The sequence below is a fragment of the Raphanus sativus genome, chromosome 3 (assembly GCF_000801105.2).
Source record: "Raphanus sativus cultivar WK10039 chromosome 3, ASM80110v3, whole genome shotgun sequence".
NCBI classification, from domain to species: Eukaryota; Viridiplantae; Streptophyta; class Magnoliopsida; order Brassicales; family Brassicaceae; genus Raphanus; species Raphanus sativus.
This window is the reverse complement of record NC_079513.1, coordinates 21,699,899-21,719,313: the sequence shown is the minus strand read 5'-3', so window position 1 is coordinate 21,719,313 and position 19,415 is coordinate 21,699,899. Positions and strand designations below refer to the sequence as shown.

At 33.4% G+C, this 19,415-nt stretch overlaps 4 protein-coding genes, 2 non-coding genes and 1 pseudogene across 6 annotated transcripts; 6 read left to right on the top strand and 1 right to left on the bottom strand.

Moving 5' to 3' along the window:
* The first annotated feature begins 3,414 nt into the window (after positions 1 to 3,414).
* Positions 3,415 to 4,211, top strand: LOC108845480 (RPM1 interacting protein 13). The gene is made up of 3 exons (XM_018618686.2): positions 3,415 to 3,747; positions 3,837 to 3,923; positions 4,080 to 4,211. The coding sequence occupies exons 1-3, from the start codon at positions 3,418 to 3,420 to the stop codon at positions 4,209 to 4,211; spliced, it is 549 nt and encodes a 182-aa protein (XP_018474188.2). The 5' UTR covers positions 3,415 to 3,417.
* A 949-nt stretch (positions 4,212 to 5,160) lies between these two features.
* Positions 5,161 to 7,588, top strand: LOC108844526 (uncharacterized). The gene is made up of 9 exons (XM_018617792.2): positions 5,161 to 5,424; positions 5,546 to 5,789; positions 5,860 to 6,009; positions 6,387 to 6,444; positions 6,535 to 6,627; positions 6,733 to 6,831; positions 6,925 to 7,016; positions 7,148 to 7,207; positions 7,324 to 7,588. The coding sequence occupies exons 1-9, from the start codon at positions 5,276 to 5,278 to the stop codon at positions 7,465 to 7,467; spliced, it is 1,089 nt and encodes a 362-aa protein (XP_018473294.2). The 5' UTR covers positions 5,161 to 5,275; the 3' UTR covers positions 7,468 to 7,588.
* Positions 7,589 to 7,733: 145 nt separating this feature from the next.
* LOC108844527 (uncharacterized) lies at positions 7,734 to 8,626 on the top strand. Its single transcript, XM_018617793.2, has 2 exons — positions 7,734 to 8,184; positions 8,288 to 8,626. The coding sequence occupies exons 1-2, from the start codon at positions 8,074 to 8,076 to the stop codon at positions 8,480 to 8,482; spliced, it is 306 nt and encodes a 101-aa protein (XP_018473295.1). The 5' UTR covers positions 7,734 to 8,073; the 3' UTR covers positions 8,483 to 8,626.
* Positions 8,627 to 8,832: 206 nt separating this feature from the next.
* LOC130510328 (U4 spliceosomal RNA) lies at positions 8,833 to 8,985 on the top strand. The gene has a single exon (XR_008944005.1). It is a non-coding gene; the product is annotated as a U4 spliceosomal RNA (small nuclear RNA).
* A 264-nt stretch (positions 8,986 to 9,249) lies between these two features.
* On the top strand, positions 9,250 to 9,364 carry LOC130510333 (U5 spliceosomal RNA). Its single transcript, XR_008944006.1, has one exon. It is a non-coding gene; the product is annotated as a U5 spliceosomal RNA (small nuclear RNA).
* Positions 9,365 to 10,409: 1,045 nt separating this feature from the next.
* LOC108846594 (UDP-glycosyltransferase 79B6-like) lies at positions 10,410 to 11,972 on the top strand (annotated as a pseudogene).
* A 3,968-nt stretch (positions 11,973 to 15,940) lies between these two features.
* LOC108846512 (uncharacterized) lies at positions 15,941 to 17,309 on the bottom strand. Its single transcript, XM_018619743.2, has one exon. It carries the CDS (start codon positions 17,254 to 17,256, stop codon positions 16,150 to 16,152), a length of 1,107 nt encoding a protein of 368 aa, XP_018475245.1. The 5' UTR covers positions 17,257 to 17,309; the 3' UTR covers positions 15,941 to 16,149.
* Positions 17,310 to 19,415: the final 2,106 nt, after the last annotated feature.

The window sequence follows — 19,415 nt, the reverse complement described above, 5'->3', positions numbered from 1 at the left end:
ACTAGAAACAAATTTGTCATCAAAGTTATCCAAAAAAAAAAAAAATATATATATATATATACAATGCCGATTATAATTTCTTAGTTATAATAAGAAATCTGGATCCGCGATCCGATCCGATCAGAAAATGGATATCCGAGAAGCCCGGATCCAGATCCGGGTAGTGTTTTTATGGATTCGGGTAGTGAAATTTTAGGTTCGGATATCCGGATCCGGATCCGAACCTATTATATATTTAAAATATAACTATATTTATATATGTATACCATATATAGTTTATATATAAAATAACTAAAATTTTTAATTTTATTAAATTTCAATAATTTTTCAATTTTAGTTTTATTAAATTTCAATAATTTTTTAATTTATTTTTTAAAAAAATAATTTTAAATAGACTAAATAAATGATTAATTAGCTAATTTTTAATTTAATTTTTAATTTTTTTAAAAAATGTTCGGATCCGGGTATCCGCGGTTATTCGGATTTTAGTTCGGATATCCAACCCCATATACCCGAAAAACTTGAATCGAGATCCAAATAACAATTTTACTGATCCGGCGAATCCATATTCGGATATCCTAATATACCTCGGATACCCGGTCCTTGCCACCTCTAATTCATTACCCACCACTTTTGCGTAATATCGTATCATTTTATTCAACGCTAAATCATTCCATCTGACATTTTGCTTTCATAGAATGTCAGAATAATATGTCAGAATAATGGATTGGAAAGTTTAACCTTTTCTGTCAACAATTGGAAAGTTTAACCTAATACTTGATTTAATTTAATGAAAATGTATTTTTAATATGAAAAATAGTTCGGCAAAATATTTTATAATTTCCATTTATAAAATTCCATTTGTAATCTACATAGTATTTTAGCTAATGTCTCGTCATATTTTTGTTATTTTCAACCGTTTTCGATCCAAAATTCTTGTTTCATTCGCATTTCAAAATATAAGAAGATGAACCCTTTATTTGAGAAAATTAAGTCTGTAATAATTTGTAATCTATGATTATAAAATAATTCAGTTGGGTAAGTAATTTCTTCTAACAAAAATATCAAACATTTCATTATAATCTTTGATAAATGTCGGTTAACAAATGCCTTGCAAGTAATAATTTGTTATAGCCAACTCTTAAAAAAGATAATAATTATCTTCAAAGAAAAAAAAAGGTAATATTTTGTTAATTATCTAAGTCGTAGTTGGTTGTATGTCCGCCAAATTTTCAACTGACTTTTAAAATATACATTCACACCAACCACAACCACCATTCTCACCTACTCCGTTGAAAGATGTTGTGAACACTTTTGTATTACAACTGATAGTTTTAGGACCCCTAGTCTCTCACGTACATGTAATATTGTTTCGCTTATTTTAGATATTTTTCATACGTAGTATATGTTTTCATGTTCAAAGAAAAGTAGTATATGTTTTCTTATATATCTAATTAGAAATCGTGTTATATATAAACGAGTCAAATAGTAGAAAAAATTAAATCAAAACTTTAATTAAATATTTAAATATGATTTATGTCCATGATAGCTTTATTTTCCCAAATAACATTTTGTATTTATATCAAAGGTTTTTTGGTCTAAATGTTAAGAAATATAATCTAATTATATAAAAAGGTTGAAAAGTTATAGCATATTTTTTTATATAAAAACCAATCGTACTATTAAAATCCTCTGAAGGTCTGTGAACTCACATGGAGATGATTTTATGTTAAATCTGTGTGAGAAACCAATACCAAATTGTGATTGGATCATAAAATAATGTTTGATCAGTTTTTCTCAATATCGGGTTAACTAAATTGATAAGAAAAAATTATTATTGTAATTAGTTGATGTGAAATTAGAAATTTGTATCAATTAAATATTCGATGTGTTTTTTTAATCAGAGGATCTATAATAGCAGTTTGGAAAGAAGAAAAAAAGAGATATTTCAATTTTTGAGGTTCTATTAAAAAAAAAGAAGGAAGAATCCAAGTCTCACCTACTACCGTGTTAAGTGATAAGTCATGATCACACAGAACGTTCATTTGTATCAATTAAATCAATTATAAAGGATAATAAAACAGTGTTATTGATGTAATCTATTACCTTTTTGGCACCTAAATGAATATATTGCAAGTAAAATAAATGGAAAACAGAAATGAGTTGTCCATCCTTTTGGTCGGTTGTTCGACATGAAACTCACAACTAATGACTCGGAACATTTGTTTCGTGCATAAAAAAAGTTTTCGAGCAAACGTATTATATACTTGTATGATTCTCTTTTTTGGTAATCATCAATGTTACTTGTAATCATCAATGTTACTTGTATGATTTTTATTTTCTCTAAGTTTGTTTAAATTTCTTCGTTGATTTTCACATTTTGTGAACGAACTGAAACTTACAAAAAACATTGTTAGAATAATAAAAGAAATTCTCAGGTTTATAGAAATTAATAAATCGGGTCGACTATATATAGTTAGAAACAGATTAGTGCCTGAGCTTAGAAAGCTAAATGTAGCTTAAAACTTCACCACTTACTATTCTAGTTTTTCCTCGAAACAATCATAAACAAATCGGTATGATAATACTAAAAATAAAATGGATTAGTTGAATTTAGATATAAAATTTCGTATTATGCAATTTGTGTATTAAAATATGTAGTATTAAAAAATTAGGGTATCAAAATTTATTTGAATTCTGCAAAAAGATAGTATTCAATCCCTTCTTTCTAATCTAGTCTTTTAGACCATTATATCAGTCTAACGGTCAGTGTTAATTTCGAGATTTGGAAGGAATGAAAATTGATAACATATCCATAATTCCAACACATAATCTATCATAAAGTCATAGCATATACCAGAAGTGAAATCGTAGTCTATAGCTGAATCCCTAAGCCATACATTAAGTTTGATTAGCTGAAACCTTAATATGTTTTATTCTCAGGATGAAGAGCGGTTTTGTAATTGGTTCAAAGGTTAGTTCACATTTTTTTGCACGTCAATATGGTTGTTTTGTACAGTTATTTAGTTTAAACGTATTTGTTTTACAAAATTTCCTTATAATATCATTACAACCAACCAAGTTTTAATCATTAACATGCCTCTGAGAGGAATCACTTCCTCTTTTCGTACGTTAATGGTTATTTAGTTTGAATGTATTTTTGCAAAAATTCCATCTTGTCATAACAACCAACAAAAGTTTCAATCGGTAGAGCAGACTGAACTTATTCAGTTCACTAGCTTTTAGATTTGCAATTTTGTGAAATATATGGGCCTAATTATGGGCCCAATAGCTAACGTGACTAAGGCAAGAAGTCAGACAGTCGGAAACAACGGTTGTACTTGTAGTACATGAAGAGAAACGTTTGGACTCTCACTCTTTCCTTTCGATCTTTGCGAGTTGGGAGAGAAAATGGAGATGAATAAAGAAGAAGAGACTCCTCTCAGAGGCATACTATGTCTGAAAAGCAGTCAAGACACGGAGAAAATCGAGGAAACAGAGGACTGCTTCATTCTTGATTACGACCCTCTTGATTCTTCCGACTTCAAAACGAAGGCGAAGAAAGAAAAAGTGACTCCTATCAGAAGCATATTATGTCTGAAAAACATACAAGACATGACGAGAATCGAGGAGACAGAGGACTGCTTCATTCTTGATTTCGATCCTTTTGATTCTTTCGACTTCAAAAAGCTCTCAGTCTCCAGTGATGGTGATAAAGATATGGATATTATCCATGAGACAGGCCAGGTCTTAGTTTTGAAGTTTAGGGATTAGTTCTAGGGCTTATCTATGTATTTTTCTCTAACTTTATTTTTGAAAATGTGATGGAGTCTCAGGTGGCTTGTAGGGATTACCCACATCCAAGACACCTCTGCTTGACTTTTCCCTTTGGATCAACTCCTAATGCAACCCATTGTCGTCTGGTAATTACTTGTCTCTTTCTTTTTTTAAGGATTTAAGGAAAAAAGATGTACTAAATTGGTTAGCTCGGTGTTCAAGTTTCTATAGAACTGTCTTTTTCTCTCTTAGATACGGCAAGTATTTTAACTATAGAAATCAACATGAATGAATATATGCAGTGTTACTGTTGCGTCTGCGATAAGCCTGCTCCTTGTGCACAGTGGATATCTTCGCATTGCAATGCTTCAGCGGACTCTATGATGCGGAAGTCACCGACCCCTGAGAGTTTGAGCTTTTACTACTCCGATTAATATCATCTTTTTTTGTTGACAGTTTCTCCTTTGCGTTTTCACATCTTTGAATGAGTGGTAGATCAACATAGCCCTTGAAGACTATGGATTAACAATGCATAACTATTTTAGTATGAGATTCTTATGTGTGATTTGCTACGCTATATTGTTTCTTGCTTGAGGATTCGGTACAAACCTCGGTAAACGGGGGTCATATGTGCCTAAAGTTTATAAAACGAAAAGCAGAAATCAAATTTGTAAAGCTTTGTGCCACATATCCAGGTCTTAAAATAGATGATTGTTTTATATTTCTGTAGTTACATAATTTTGTTCCAAAGAAACAGAAACACAAACAATGTTCATATATAACTACAAAAACAATCAAAAATTCAGAACCAACCAGTCAATTTCCCATAAATGTAACTCCCTTGTTCAAATACCAAAGTCCTCAGATTGAGTAGAGGAGGAGGCATGCCGTATGCATGTCAGTTAAATTCAGTGAAAGGGTGTGGTCAATGGTCATGATGATGGTATGTGTACATGAACATTATATGTGTGTCATGTGTGTCTTATGATGATCATGTTGTATATTCAGTACTCAACTGCTGAACTGCCCATGTATTGCTTATGCGGAAGTGTTGCAGTTTCTAATTTATCGTCAACACATCAGTTTTTGTAATTTGTACGTTTAGTTCTATCAATTCGTTCTTTTCATAATTCCTATCTTGTGATTTTCTGTTTTTTTCTAATAAAGGATATACATGTGAAATTATTATCTTAAGACCAAAAGGTCAAATCTTATAATTAGATAAACATACAACAGGGTTCAAAATAAAAAAAAATTAAGACTGGACTACTTTAATTTTGCTTTGGGGTCAAGCAAATTAATCCAAACGAATTTGTTTTTTCTTTTTTGCCTCTTCTCCAAGTTCTTTTCCATGGGGCTATATATATACCTGTGTATATTTGTATCGAAGAAAAACAAATAAGAGCACTTCAAAATCAAATTAAAAAAAAAGGTTTAAGAGAGAGTTTTAGTTTTGTTTAGCATCTTCCCCTTCCCAGAGTTAGTTACACAAACAAAGATGATGATCCGTTCAAGATCCGTCGCGGTTAAGTCCTTGAGCTACCTCCGCCACTCTTCCGCACTCGTTAACTCTCCGCTCCTCTCCGGCGCAACCGCCACTACTCCCTCCGTCTGCCACTTCACCTCCCCCGGCCATGCTTTCAACAGGTAGTAATCTAAGCTTTAGAGTTTCGTAATCGCTCTGTGGAATGTGAACGATTAGTGTATAGCTTAGGGTTCGATACTTCGATTGGATTGTGATATGTTGTTAATCGTGTCGTTCTCGTAGCTACCAAATCAAGCCGCCGGTGAACTGGGGGATCCGAATCGTCCCGGAGAAGAGAGCGTGCGTGATTGAGCGGTTCGGAAAGTACGTCAAGACTCTGGAGTCAGGGATCCACTTCCTCGTCCCCGGCGTGGATCGAATCGCGTACGTTCACTCGCTCAAGGAGGAGGCGATTCCGATTGGGAACCAGACTGCGATTACCAAGGATAACGTCAGCATCCACATCGATGGCGTTCTTTACGTCAAGGTTTGTTTATCATTTAATTGATTTCACTTTTTTCAGATCTATGATGAGCTTTTTTGTGTGTTTTTGGCAGATTGTGAATCCGCATCTGGCGTCTTACGGCGTTGAGAATCCGATCTACGCGGTTGTGCAGTTGGCTCAGACTACGATGCGTAGTGAGCTCGGGAAGATTACTCTTGACAAGACCTTTGAGGAGCGAGATACGTTGAATGAAAAGATTGTGGTTCGTTTTTTCTTTTGCCTTTTTTCGTTTAATGTTTTAGTACTTAAAGATTGTAGTTTGTTTAGCTTTTTTTTTTTGTTAGTTTAGTCATTGCTGGATCTGAGTTTAGTTGATGAGAGTTTGTATAATGTAGCTGGGGAAGGCATTCGTAGATTATGTAGTCTTTTGCCTTAACTTGAGTTTAGATTCTTCAGTGTCATGTTAGTACCTAAGATTGCAGTTTGTTTAGCTTTTTGCTTCTTTTAATTGGTTGATGAGTCTTTGAGTTTAGTTTTTGTTTAGATAAGAGTTTGTAAAATGAAGCTGGTTGATGTGGTTTATGTATTGAATATTGTTACAAGCATGTTATGATATTTGAGATGGAATCATTCTTGCAGGAAGCCATCAACGTTGCTGCTAAAGATTGGGGTCTTGAGTGCCTTCGTTATGAGATAAGTGAGTCGTTTTTTTCTTCTCTGTTTTTTTATTCTTTTGATGGATTCTCTTGCTTTGCTGTTTCTGAGTACATGTGTTGTGTGTTAACAGGGGATATCATGCCTCCTAATGGAGTGAGGGTTGCTATGGAAATGCAAGCTGAAGCTGAACGTAAAAAGAGAGCCCAGATTCTCGAGTCCGAAGGTACATTCGCAGACTTATGTTCTGTGATTGATTGCTACAGTTCAAGAATACAAAATAAAGCCTGCGTCGCTTGTTTCTGATGATCTGTTTTACTGACTTGAACAGGAGAACGCCAAGCCCATATCAACATAGCTGATGGTAAGAAGAGTTCTGTAATCTTGGAATCAGAAGCTGCAAAGATGGACCAAGTCAATCGAGCATCAGGTTTGTCTTGACTACTTAGTTAAGCATGAACCGTAAGCCGTTCTTCAGTTTCGTTACATCACAACATAACTTCGTTGTTGTATTGATTTCCAGGTGAGGCAGAAGCAATATTAGCTAGAGCACAAGCAACGGCCAGGGGGTTGGCCATGTTATCTCAATCCCTCAAGGAAACTGGTGGAGTGGAGGTTAGTATAATATGAGAATTAAAAAACTGATGTTAAAGTCGTATGTTGCTGCTACTTATTATAACTTGATCCTTCAAACAACTTTGGTTTCACACCTGTAACTCATGCTTCATCGTGTTTCTACTATGCAGGCTGCGAGTTTGAGAGTTGCAGAGCAATACATTCAAGCTTTTGGGAACATAGCCAAGGAGGTAAACACAACTCTACTATACCAGATTCCACTGGGTTATCTCATCCTGTGTTTTGCTAATCTCGTCCTCCCTATTATTAAATATAAAAGGGCTAATAAATTTTGTTTCATTGATAGGGTACAACGATGCTGCTTCCGAGTTCAGCTGCAAATCCTGCAAACATGATCGCTCAAGCCTTGACAATGTACAAAAGCCTCGTCCCCAACGGTGGTATCATCCAGGAAACCTCAGCAGTGGACTCCTCGTCTGATGCGAAATAGAAGAGGAGGTGGTGGTAGAAGAAGAAGAAGAAGAAGAACTAGGAACAATAATAATTCTTTTTACCTGTGATTTTACTCTGAACCGCTTTTCAGTATTGATATATGAAAAAACAGTTTTATCTTTCTACTTTGCGAACAGAAAAAAAAAAAGAAAACAGATCTTAGAGCTCTAAATTCTGAAAGGAGTATTTGCACCAAGTTTGGTTTCTGTTCTTTTGCATCTTCATTTCATCTGGCATTGCTTACCACTAAACAGATAATCCATGTAACAATAAATCTCTTTCTTGTTTGGTTGCTATAAAAAAACTGTTGCTAGAAGAAGAACCGTGTATAGTGAAGGTCTTTAGGTTTAATCTCCTGATGAAATAGTTCGTTGACAGAGAAGAGCCTCAAAGAATCTAATGTTGACATGAAATTCTTCCGTCTTTTTCTTGAAATAGCATGTGTCCTGGTTGTCCGTACAACCCGCTATATATATACTCTTTGTTGTCTTCTCTTATATATCTGTTCAGCATCTGATAAGGGAATTTCGTTGTTGGCTCCACAGTTCTTCCCATCGTAATTTGTTTGTTTTCTAAAACCGATTTTTTTTTTCACTAACACACCATGGGAGCCTGTGCGAGCACGCCTAAGGAGTCTGATATCCTTGAAACCCCTGCCACTACCGAAAACGCTGTCGTTGAGCCCAAGAACGTGGAAACCGAAACTGTATCTCAGGTAATTTCGTGGATCAGTTATCATTTGGTTTCTGAGAATAATAACTAAAGTTTTGGATAAAAGATATGTGTAATTACTTTTGTTCTTCACTGGCAACTTATAGGAGAAGGGAGATGAAGTTGTTGCAGAGAAGAAGGAAGAGTCTACTGTAGATGAAGCAGAGACACCGAAGGAACCTGAACCAGCTAACCCGTCTGAGGTAGTCAAGTCTGTCGAGGCTGTGAAGACCCAAGAGACTCTAGAAGCTGCTGGTGAGACTGAGCCACCAAAACAAGAGGAGGCTGAACACAGCCAATGATACTAAAACCAATGAAGAGGATCTTGTAACCCTTTAAAACTCGTTTCTCTCAAGAAAAAAAATCGCAATTCCTTGTAATCAACTCTGTAACTTGTAAGTTTTTTTTATCACTGTTGTATTTTTATTGTTGCCACATGTACTTACCACGATAGACTCATTCCTAAAATTCTCCAGCATGGCAGCGCATTAAGTAAACGTATAGATTAGTTGGGGCTTAGGCATAAATGGGCTCGGTTTGAGTTGAATCAACTTATGATTTCTAAATTTTCTCGTCCCACATCGAAACAAGGAGTGAAGTTGACACGTCTTGTTTAGATATAAATTGAGAGTCTCTGTGCTACTTCTTTCTCATCTTTGCGCTTGGGGCAATGACGCAGCTAATGAGGTACTAACCGAGGCGCGTCTATTGCTGGTTGAAAACTATTTCCAAACCCCCTCATTGGCCTCTGGGCTTGTCCCATGCTTCTGAGAATTTCTGGAAGGGCTCCCTTCGGGGTAAAGCCCTACAATTCTTTAGTTTAACATTCTTTTTGTTGAATTATGATTATCGTCTCGAGACGTTTTCGATTGTCATTCGAAGCTAATAATATCATAGATTAAAAAACAGAGCGAGAAAATTGGATTTGTGATATATAATGTCCAGATCTCGTATGTATCAACATTAATAAATCAACAGCTTCTTCTCCCACATCGGTTATACATCTCGTGAACACTAAAGAAACTGAACTATATAAATGAGACGTAGAGAACGCTTGTAAAAATCACGGAGCCGTGCAGTGAGGGCAAAGCGAACTATTCTTTCGCCTTTTACTAAAGAATACCGTGTTCTCTCTGCACATAACGGCATACGCCAATTTTTGGAAATGGTTTAGAAATAAACCTCCATCAGTTACGTAGTTTAAAATTATAATATTTTCATGTATATAGTGTCCAAAATTATTTACTTAAAAACAATATTTGACAAGCTTTTTGTCATTAAGGTTATTTTCTCCCACGATTACCACTAATTAGAGATTAGAAGTACACATGGATTTGTCTTTGTTAGCCATTGTGTGTTTGGTTCAATGTAGTAGCTTTTGATGAGTGATTTGTCAGATCGTTTTGGCGCCACAACACGGTGAACATATTTTGAGCGTGAGGCTTATGACGGGGATGGAGGTGGCGGTGGAGGTTGAGAGGGAAAGATAATGTTGTTTTTGCTGCGGACCTTGGAAGAATCATGAGAAGTGGAGGTTGAGAGGGAAAGATAATGTTGTTTTTGCTGCGGACCTTGGAAGAATCATGAGAAGTGGAGATGCATTTTGAGTGATGTGGTTTGCTGATCGTTATATCAGCAAGTTTAAACATAACTTTAACTTAATTGATCTTGTGAAGACATGAACATTTTCAGTCTTTCCATTTAGTTCGGTTAATTTCGGTTTAGTTGGTCATGTTTGGTTTTGTTTGTGTCGGAGAGATAGATATGTAGTAGGGCATGTTGCATTACATGATCTTCGCATGTCCCATAAGATTAGCTGATAAGGGAATTACTTCCAGAAGCTAATAGATCTTATATTTTTTTTTCTTCATCATTATTAACAGTTTTTTTAAATTATTAAATTACTCTATTGATGATATTTAGTTTACTCTGAGCGGAACATTAGCTTTAAACAAAAAGGAAATCACGGAATTTAATGACTGCCCAAATGTTGATTTGGCATAATCGTAACGATCTTGAAGTTCATGATCTTTGCAATTTCCATAAGATTGTGATATATTTCCGGAAGCATAATTAAAAATAGTATATAATAGTTTTGATTATGCAGGTAATTAGCACAGAAATTGTAATTATGCTATAGATTAGGGGATATTTCCGGAAACTAAATAGCAAACGGAAATCGCAGATAGTAAAAGACTTAAATGAATTCGAAACTAAAGATTTGGCTTATTCGTAGCAGACTTGAATCATTCAACTCACAATACTACACTCTCCTGAACTTCAGGTCAAATGCAACTGAAATTTGATAAACAAAACATAAGAACTCCAAGAACAAGAATAGAAAAAAATCAAAGGAGGAGAAACAGAAATGGGATCAAGGTTTCATGCTTTTATGTTCCCATGGTTTGGTTTTGGTCACATGACAGCATTTCTGCATCTGGCTAACAAACTAGCTGAAAAAGGGCACAAAATCACTTTCTTGCTCCCCAAGAAAGCTCTAAAGCAACTCGAATCTCTCAATCTGTTCCCAAAATCCATTATCTTTCGCAGTCTTACCATCCCTTCCGTGGATGGTCTCTCTGATGGCGCCGAAACAACCTCGGATATCCCCATCACGTTAGGTAGTTTTCTGGCCTCAGCTATGGACCGCACACGCGGTCAGGTCGAAGAAGCGGTTCAATTAGGTAAACCGGATCTTATTTTCTTTGATTTTGCTCACTGGATTCCGGACGTAGCTAGAGAGTATGGAGCCAAGAGTGTGAATTTTGTAACGATTTCCGCAGCATGTGTAGCTATCTCATTTGTCCCCGGTCGTAGTCCAGATGACTTGGCTATACCTCCTCCGGGGTATCCTTCATCCAAGGTGTTGCTTCACGGAAAAGAAACCAAATCTTTGTCATTTGGTGATGGAGTAACGTTTTACGAACGTATCATGACAGGGCTTGTGAACTGTGATGTCATATCGATAAGGACTTGCCGGGAAATGGAAGGGAAATTTTGTGATTTTATTGAAAAGAAATTTCAAAGAAAAGTTCTCTTGACGGGTCCAATGCTTCCTGAGCCGGACAATAGCAAGCCACTCGAAGATCAATGGCATCACTGGTTGAACCGGTTCGAACCAGGATCAGTAGTATATTGTTCACTTGGCAGCCAAATCATTCTTGATAATTAAGGAACAATTTCAAGAACTTTGTTTAGGAATGGAGCTGACCGGTTTACCATTTCTTGTAGCGGTAAAGCCACCAAAAGGTGCATCAAAAATCCAAGAAGCCTTACCAAAAGGGTTCGAAGAGCGGGTTAAGGAGCGTGGAGTGGTTTGGGGAGAATGGGTGCAGCAGCCGCTGATATTGGCCCATCCATCAATAGGTTGCTTTGTGAGCCATTGCGGGTTCGGGTCAATGTGGGAATCTCTATTGAATGACTGCCAAATAGTTTTTATTCCACATTTGGGTGAACAAATATTCAACACCAGGCTAATGAGTGAGGAACTTGGGGTCTCGATGGAGGTGAAAAGAGATGAAACAGGATGGTTTTCAAAGGAGAACATAAGCGGGGCGGTCAGGTCTTCTGATGGATAAAGACTAACCGAGCTAGGGAACCTAGTGAGGAGGAACCATTCCAAGTGGAAGGAGTCTCTACTTAGCTCTGGAATAATCAGTGGTTATGTCAGTAAGTATGTAGAAGCACTGGAGAAATTAGTCTAAATGGGACAAAACATGAAATAAATTGCTTTGCAAAGGAAACTTGGTTAGTCTTTTTTGTTGTTGTTGTTGTTAAAGGATGTCAAATCGCTCGACTTATTATGCTAATTTTTGTTAAACAATTTATGAGTCGACTCTTGCATCTTTTAAAGGAAAATGACCATTTTCTATCTCAACAATTTTAGTCGACGTACATTTTCATACCTGAAAAAGAATTACCTTGTCTAACCAACTGTTGTTTCATTGACGCTACAGCCGAGAATCGAACTTTTTGTCTCCCTCAAGCAACAAAGGAAATGGTTACCACTCTGCTACTGCAACAGTAACTATCTGATTATAAATTTAGTTAAGATGGTTTAGTATTGTCTATTTGTCTTAGTCTGGGTGGACTTAGCATTACTTACATACGATTAAAGATATCTACGTACTCTTACAAATGACTGCTATACTTATTTTGAAACAATGAGCGCATGGCTTTTTCTATTAGTTTCATTTCACAAAGATTGTTGTTTAAAAAAGAATGTTTGATAAATTTATATACATGAAACATTGATTTATAAAGGTGTACAATTTTGGGCATATTTGACAATAAACTAGTAAAATTAAAATGTTAATTAATCTAATGAACTGATAAATTTACATATAATTTTAATTATTTTTAACTATCAACAAAATAATATTTGATTAGTATTGCTTTAGTTTTGTGTTGTTATTAGTTTTGATAAAAATATATATATATATATATATAAAATCTAATATGTAAGTTGATGTAAAAGTTATATTTTTAATTATATTTAGTTTATATATATATATATATATATAAACTGTAATATTAAACAATCATATTACTAACCTAATGCAAATTAATTTATTTTAGGTTAGTAATATGATTGTTTAATATTATATATATATATATATATAAACTAAATATAATAACAAATATAATTTTTACATCAACTTACATATTAGATTTTGTATAAATATATACATTTTATCAAAATTAATCGCAAGTGTGCATTAATAACAAAAAAAAACTAAAGCAATAATAATCAAACACTATTTTGTTGACCTATATAATATTAAACAATCATATTACTAATCTAAAATAAATTAATCTGTATTTATACATAAATAAAATCGAAATCACAAAAGAATTTATAATAATAATAAATTTATTTGTAAAGTCACAAACATTGTCAAAAATATATATTTAAAACCAAAATAGAAAATACTTCGGTTTTTATATAAATATATAAATCTATTTTGAATACATTCGGGTATCTGAAGTACTTTGGTTCGGAGCAAATTCGATTTTGTTCTCTAAATACCAAAAAAATTGATATTCAATCAATTACGATTCGGGTTTGGTATTTCTTTTTGGATAGAGATCAGTTTAACTTTTTAGATTCGGAGTTTTTGTCCAACTCTAATATTAACACGAAAACAACATATTTTATAAAAACATACACCAGTAAAGATCAAAATCTAGTATACATTATTACATAGCATTATTTTAAATGTATTTTTTATTCTGTGCAAGGCATGGGTCCTTGTCTAATAATTATTAAATGATTAAATTTCGACTATCTATAGCTATGATTCGCAAATTGACAGTTTGTATGTAATATGCTACCCAATAATTGTTAAATATATGGTACTGACATTCACTAAGACCAAACCTGTTGAATGAAAAACATTCTGTGAAGTTTATTTTCTTTTCAATCTGTGTTGACAAGAAAAAATACCAAACTAACGCTTTGAATATTAGGTTAACTAATTAACTAATAAGGGTTTATTAACTATTTGGCCACTTTGAATATAATCCTTTAAAATATTATATACTAGGCGGGGTATACTTTTTTTGTAATCTATGATTTTGTAATCTAACTAAAATTGTGTATTTTTACTATTTTTGTTAGAGATTATAAGGTTGTACTAGATTTTGATCCGCCATTTAAGTTGTATCTTAAGCTAAATCATTTACTTTTTTTTCTAAAAACTAAAAGGAAGTAAATTTCTAACTTTTAATCTTATTTCTCAGCTTATCACGAACTCTTTATTAGATGAATCAAATTTTGATAAAAATGTCTAATCATTATTTAATCTATTATTTAAAATAATATATTGAAGTAATTTTTATGCTAAAATTTTTGTGTAGTCTTTTTTTTTTCAATTTTGTCAATTATGGATAGCTTATATATATTTTCGACATATATATGTGCCGAGATATTTTAATTTTGTCGTTTCTCGTCCCTACTTCCGTCTCGGTGCAAAAAAGTCCATTTTAAAACTCTTTGCCACCGAATATTTTTTTTTAATTTGGATTTGCCATTTTGCAAGATTCAGCTATTATCCTCAGTGAAAATTCTACCAACTGTGCCCCGGACCATATTCCACCTCAATCCATATATTTAGTTCTTTGGAATTGAGTTCGCGTCTTGTCTTTTATTTTTCTAAATCATTCAATTTTTCATGTGAGACACATGCAATTCAATAATTTTTGACATCTCCGCGTCTTCACGATGATGCATTTTGAATCATAATTTAAAATATATGGACCTACATCCTCTCTTGTTTTGATTCATTACATAGTCTTGCGAGTGAGAGATGAGCTAGCGCTGGACGGTTGTTTTAATAGAGCTCACAAGTTTGTAATATATTTGTGAAGATTTTCTCCTCATTTGATTGCATATATTCACACTTTGAAATTATTTTGAAGCTTCTCATCGACATAGAGGTTTAGACTGGTAGCTAGGTTTAGTGGAAAATCATATGATAATGGATTTGTACAGTTAAGCTTCTTTTGTATTCTCTTGCTGTTTTTGTGTCAGTGTGTCCTTGATGTCTACAGAGCCGTGCCTAAGGTGTAAGTTTTGAGGCATTGGCCTCAGGCCCCTCTCATATTTATCATTTTTGGGGCCCCAAATTTACAGATATTCATAAACAAAATGTCAAGATAATTACCTAAAAAACAATGTAGTCTTTTAATAATTAATTTTCGAACATTCATCTCTATTTTTATTTATTATTGTGGACACTTACCATCTTTTTAATGTTGAAAACTTTTTCTCTGTATAGGATTTAAATACACATATGTAAAATTTCTCACTAAACAAATATAACCTCTTTTGCCATTAGAAGTTTGTATAGTTTTTCTTTCATATAATAATTTGAAAATCCAAAATTAATATATAGAAATTATTTTTATTTACCTTTTATATTAAAAATTATTATTACGCTAATATTACTATTTTTGAATAAGCTAATATTACTATTTTGTTATTATTTAAAATAAAATGAATTATCTTTTGCCTTAGGCCCCAAATACTCTACGCACGGCACTGGATGTCTAGTACATATATCAATTTTTTTTTTCGAACTTTGTTAATTGTTATCGTTAAACAAGTATTATGTTGCCATTTGAGCGGTCAAAATTGTTTGACTCATAGAAATTTATAAATATGGAAAGAATATAGTGACCATTCAAAAACCTTTATTAAGAATACCATCAGAAGTTAAAAAAAATTCAAAATTCGGTAATGAGTTATCTAATTGTTTGTATTTATTTGCCAGGGCTAGGATATAACTGTTTTGAGCGGTCAAACCTCCGATTGTGCTAAAAAGATGATCACGATTTGCCACAATGAGTCATGACATGGAAGAAACACATGAGATACATGATCTTTGCAATCTGAAATTGTCATAACCAATGTCCTCTCAACATTCGTAATAGAACATATCCCATAGAACAATGAAAAGACATTGTCATAAAAACTGGTTTGTTCTTTACAGAATCTTGCGAATAAGGGATGGATAGCGATGGACAGTTTAGCATGTATGTTTTTTTTATAGAGATCAATTTTTTTTCCTCATTTGATTGCATATATATATTGAACTTTAGAATGTACTAATCATCACTGGAACATTGTTATTTGATTACATGTATTCTATGATCACTTGTAAATGGCTGGTTTATATAATAAATTTACTCTCTTTACGAGTTGCTACTAACCAAATTATCTAGGAAATTAAAAAAAAAAATTCTCAAAAGAAGAAATCTTAGATAAAGACACGTGCCACTGAAATGATGAAAAGGAGCAAGATCAAGCAGAGCTCTTGCTTTGGAAACATGAAGAATAAGATGCTTAACATACCAAGGAAACAAATGTCGGTACGACTATACTAGAGCAAAGTCAAGACTATTGTCCAACCAAATATGAAACGATTAAAGCTCCAAAGAAGGTCCATATTTAATGAAGGGAGCATACCTAACTCAACTCAATATTTTGAGGTGGAATGTAAAAAGGGGTAGGGATTGTGAAGTCATCAGTTACACGGCTAATTAATGCCGAGATATGAGTAGGACAGACGCCGGCGAATTCGTCCACATCTCTCAAATGGACTCTATTCGGGTCCAAGTTGGGAAAGGAGCTAGCGTTGACACAGAATGGTTCAGACTTGGAGAGGAAAATGGCTAGATCTCCAATGTCTTTAGTGTAAACAGCGTTTCCTAGTCCGTCTAGCTTGAACACCATCAAAGCCTTTGTTTCCATCCTGGCAACGCCTTTGAAGATCTTGGTTGTCTTCTTGTACCACTTGATCAAGAAAGTTTCACCGGTGCTTCTTGACTCCACCAAGTGTTCGCTTTTGCAGCACGCTTCCAGAAGCTCTCGTTTCTTCTTTGAAAGCTTGGGAAGGTTATCCAAGCACAAGTTCTGCAACTTGGTGTTCTTTTTGAGGAGGAGATCCCATGATGCGATGAGATGACCACCAGAACCAGGCATGAGAAACATCTCATCTTTCTTGGAAAACATGACACGTGAGGAGAAGAAGCAGGGGTTCTCGATCCTGATGTTGGTCCACTCTGAGTTTCTCTGAGCTGGTCTGCAAAAGCTGATCTGTGGTCCCAAGAACTTGACAGCCACGACACAGTCCTCATCCTCAGGGGAAGACGTGGACATTGACACGTTGGTGACGATTTGGGTTTGGCAATGAGGCAGAGTCACAAGAGGAGGCAAAGGGATGCGTTTCGGGTCCGTATACGATGCACTTGGGTTTAGATCGTCTTGGAGACGCAGTATGCCGTCTTCCTTCAAAGTAGCCACCCAACCATGGGATGACCCTATGGTTACCGTATAATCAGTGTTATACACCAAGTCCCGAGGCACAACCTTATCCAGATCAATCAAGTGAGGTTGATCAGCATATATAACACAGAGTTTTGCCTCATTATTTGATGCCGGTCCCCAGGTTCTAGCGAGGAGGATGGTACAAGGAGCGGTTTGCGGCAAGGAAGTTGAGACAAGCGGAGAGGATCTTACCAGCACAGGTCTCCTAAAGCATAGCTTCAAGGGATGGTTGAGAAGCAGAGACATGGTTGAATATGATATGCAAGAGATTGGCAAGGAAGAAAATAACCCTAATTATGATGGGTGTTATATATTCGCATTAATGTAGAGGAAGTACAAGACTTGACAACCAAGTTTTCCGTCTTTAATTTTGGTCATACACAATCTTAATATGATTTCATTTTTTATTACGATCAAACCATCCATTTTAAAACTCTTTACTAGAAGCGCAGGAGATATTATTTTTTTAAAATTGATTAGAATGATACAGTCTCCAGTTACTTTTATTTAATATAAACCTATTGTATATGAATTATCGGGTGTGTCGTTTAGACTGGGATGTTTTGGTTTCATTTCATTGTGTGTGTGGGTCAAAATAATTGTTAATAGTATTATCGTGTGTTTAATTATATTTTAACCTAATTATTTAAACAATTCTAGTAATTGTATTTGTTTTTAAAATATATTTAATGTAATTAATATTTTAAACTATTTAATATTTGATTTTGTTTTTGAACAACTAATACTTTAAAATATTTCATATTTAATATTTAATTTGAATGATTTTGACCTATTAATTTAGTTTAATGATTATAATATAATTTTTTAAAAATTTGAAATTAATTTAGTTTAAGAATTTTGTAATATATTTTTTTTGAAAAAGCGGATTCTAATTTTTGTAATATAATTACATATAATGTTTAAACAATATTTTGTATATTTATTATGATATTACCTAGGTTAACAATTCTATACAGGTTTATTTTTTTGCAATATATCATGTTTGTACAAATCGATATTTTATTGTGTTTGTATATAGAGAAAATAATTTATATACCGGGTGTCCAAATATATAGAGTTAAAAATATGAATTAATTGATACTTTCTTATGTGTGTATATATAAGGTTTTCAGCAAAAAAAAAAAAGGTTTTCATCTCTATATAGAGGATGTCAAATATATTAGTTTTTTAAAAGTAACATTTAATAGTTGTATAGTCTAAGAGTATTATATGTAAACTCTATTATATTTTAAGGTTGTGTACTTTTTAACTATGTCACGTAGATAACTTATAAACAGAAATTATATTGTTGTAAAATAATATCATAAAGTACGAAGAAATGGGTTTAATGATTACAGATTTTTAAAGGGGCAGTAAATCCTTAAACATGCTTAATGAATATCTCGAATAGCTTTGAAAAAAGAATTATTTTGTATAAATATCCCAACGGCACATTTGTGATACTTAACAAAAATTATGAAGATTTCAAAAAGGGTATTGTTTTTGATGGTATCAATATATATACTCATTTACGGTAAATAGCAATATTCGATTGGTACTTAATACTAATTTCCATATATCAAAACATAATGGCATGCCATTGTAAATAATGCAAATAACTAAGGGCAAAAACCTATTAGGTATTTTGCTTTAATAGTATAGATTTTTTATTTTGAGAATTTAAGGTATATTTAAGCAAGATAGTCATAGAATGAAATTCTTTTTAGTCTTTAATTGCATTAGGTTATTAACTTTTATTAAGATATGCAGAAGTTTTTCGACTTTTTTGAATTTGTAGATAAGATTCTGAAAAAAAATCTTTTGTTGATTTAGAGATCATATTTTTGAAAGTTTGATAGTTGCTAAAAATATGGTCAAAATGATATTATTTTAAGAAAATATTTTTCTTTCCATAAATAAATTCTAATGGTGAAAGGGAGAATTTAATTTTGATCATATCATGCATTTAGAAAATATTATATGTTTCTGAACTGATTATATAAACTCTAAAGGTGATGAGACTGGAATCATATGTTTCATATGCATTGGCGTGAACTTGGTGCAATTTTATAAAAACATTTTTCAAAAATATAATATATAAGGAAGAGAATGACTTAGCAAAAAAATGATTGAGAGAGTTCATCATTTTTACCACAGTAAACTATAAATAACTATATCAATAGATGTGTTATTATTAATGTAGGACCAGTTATTTAGATTTCCAAATAGCATAAGTTATCTTTTGCGTAACAGCCCAAAAGATATTCTCCTTGCATGCATTTATTATTTGCTCGATAATTATTGTTTTAAACTATCTTGTTTCTAATTGGTTGAATATATAGTTGACCAAAATATTTAAAAGAAATTAAAAAGGCAATGGAATAACAATGTAAATAACTTTAAAA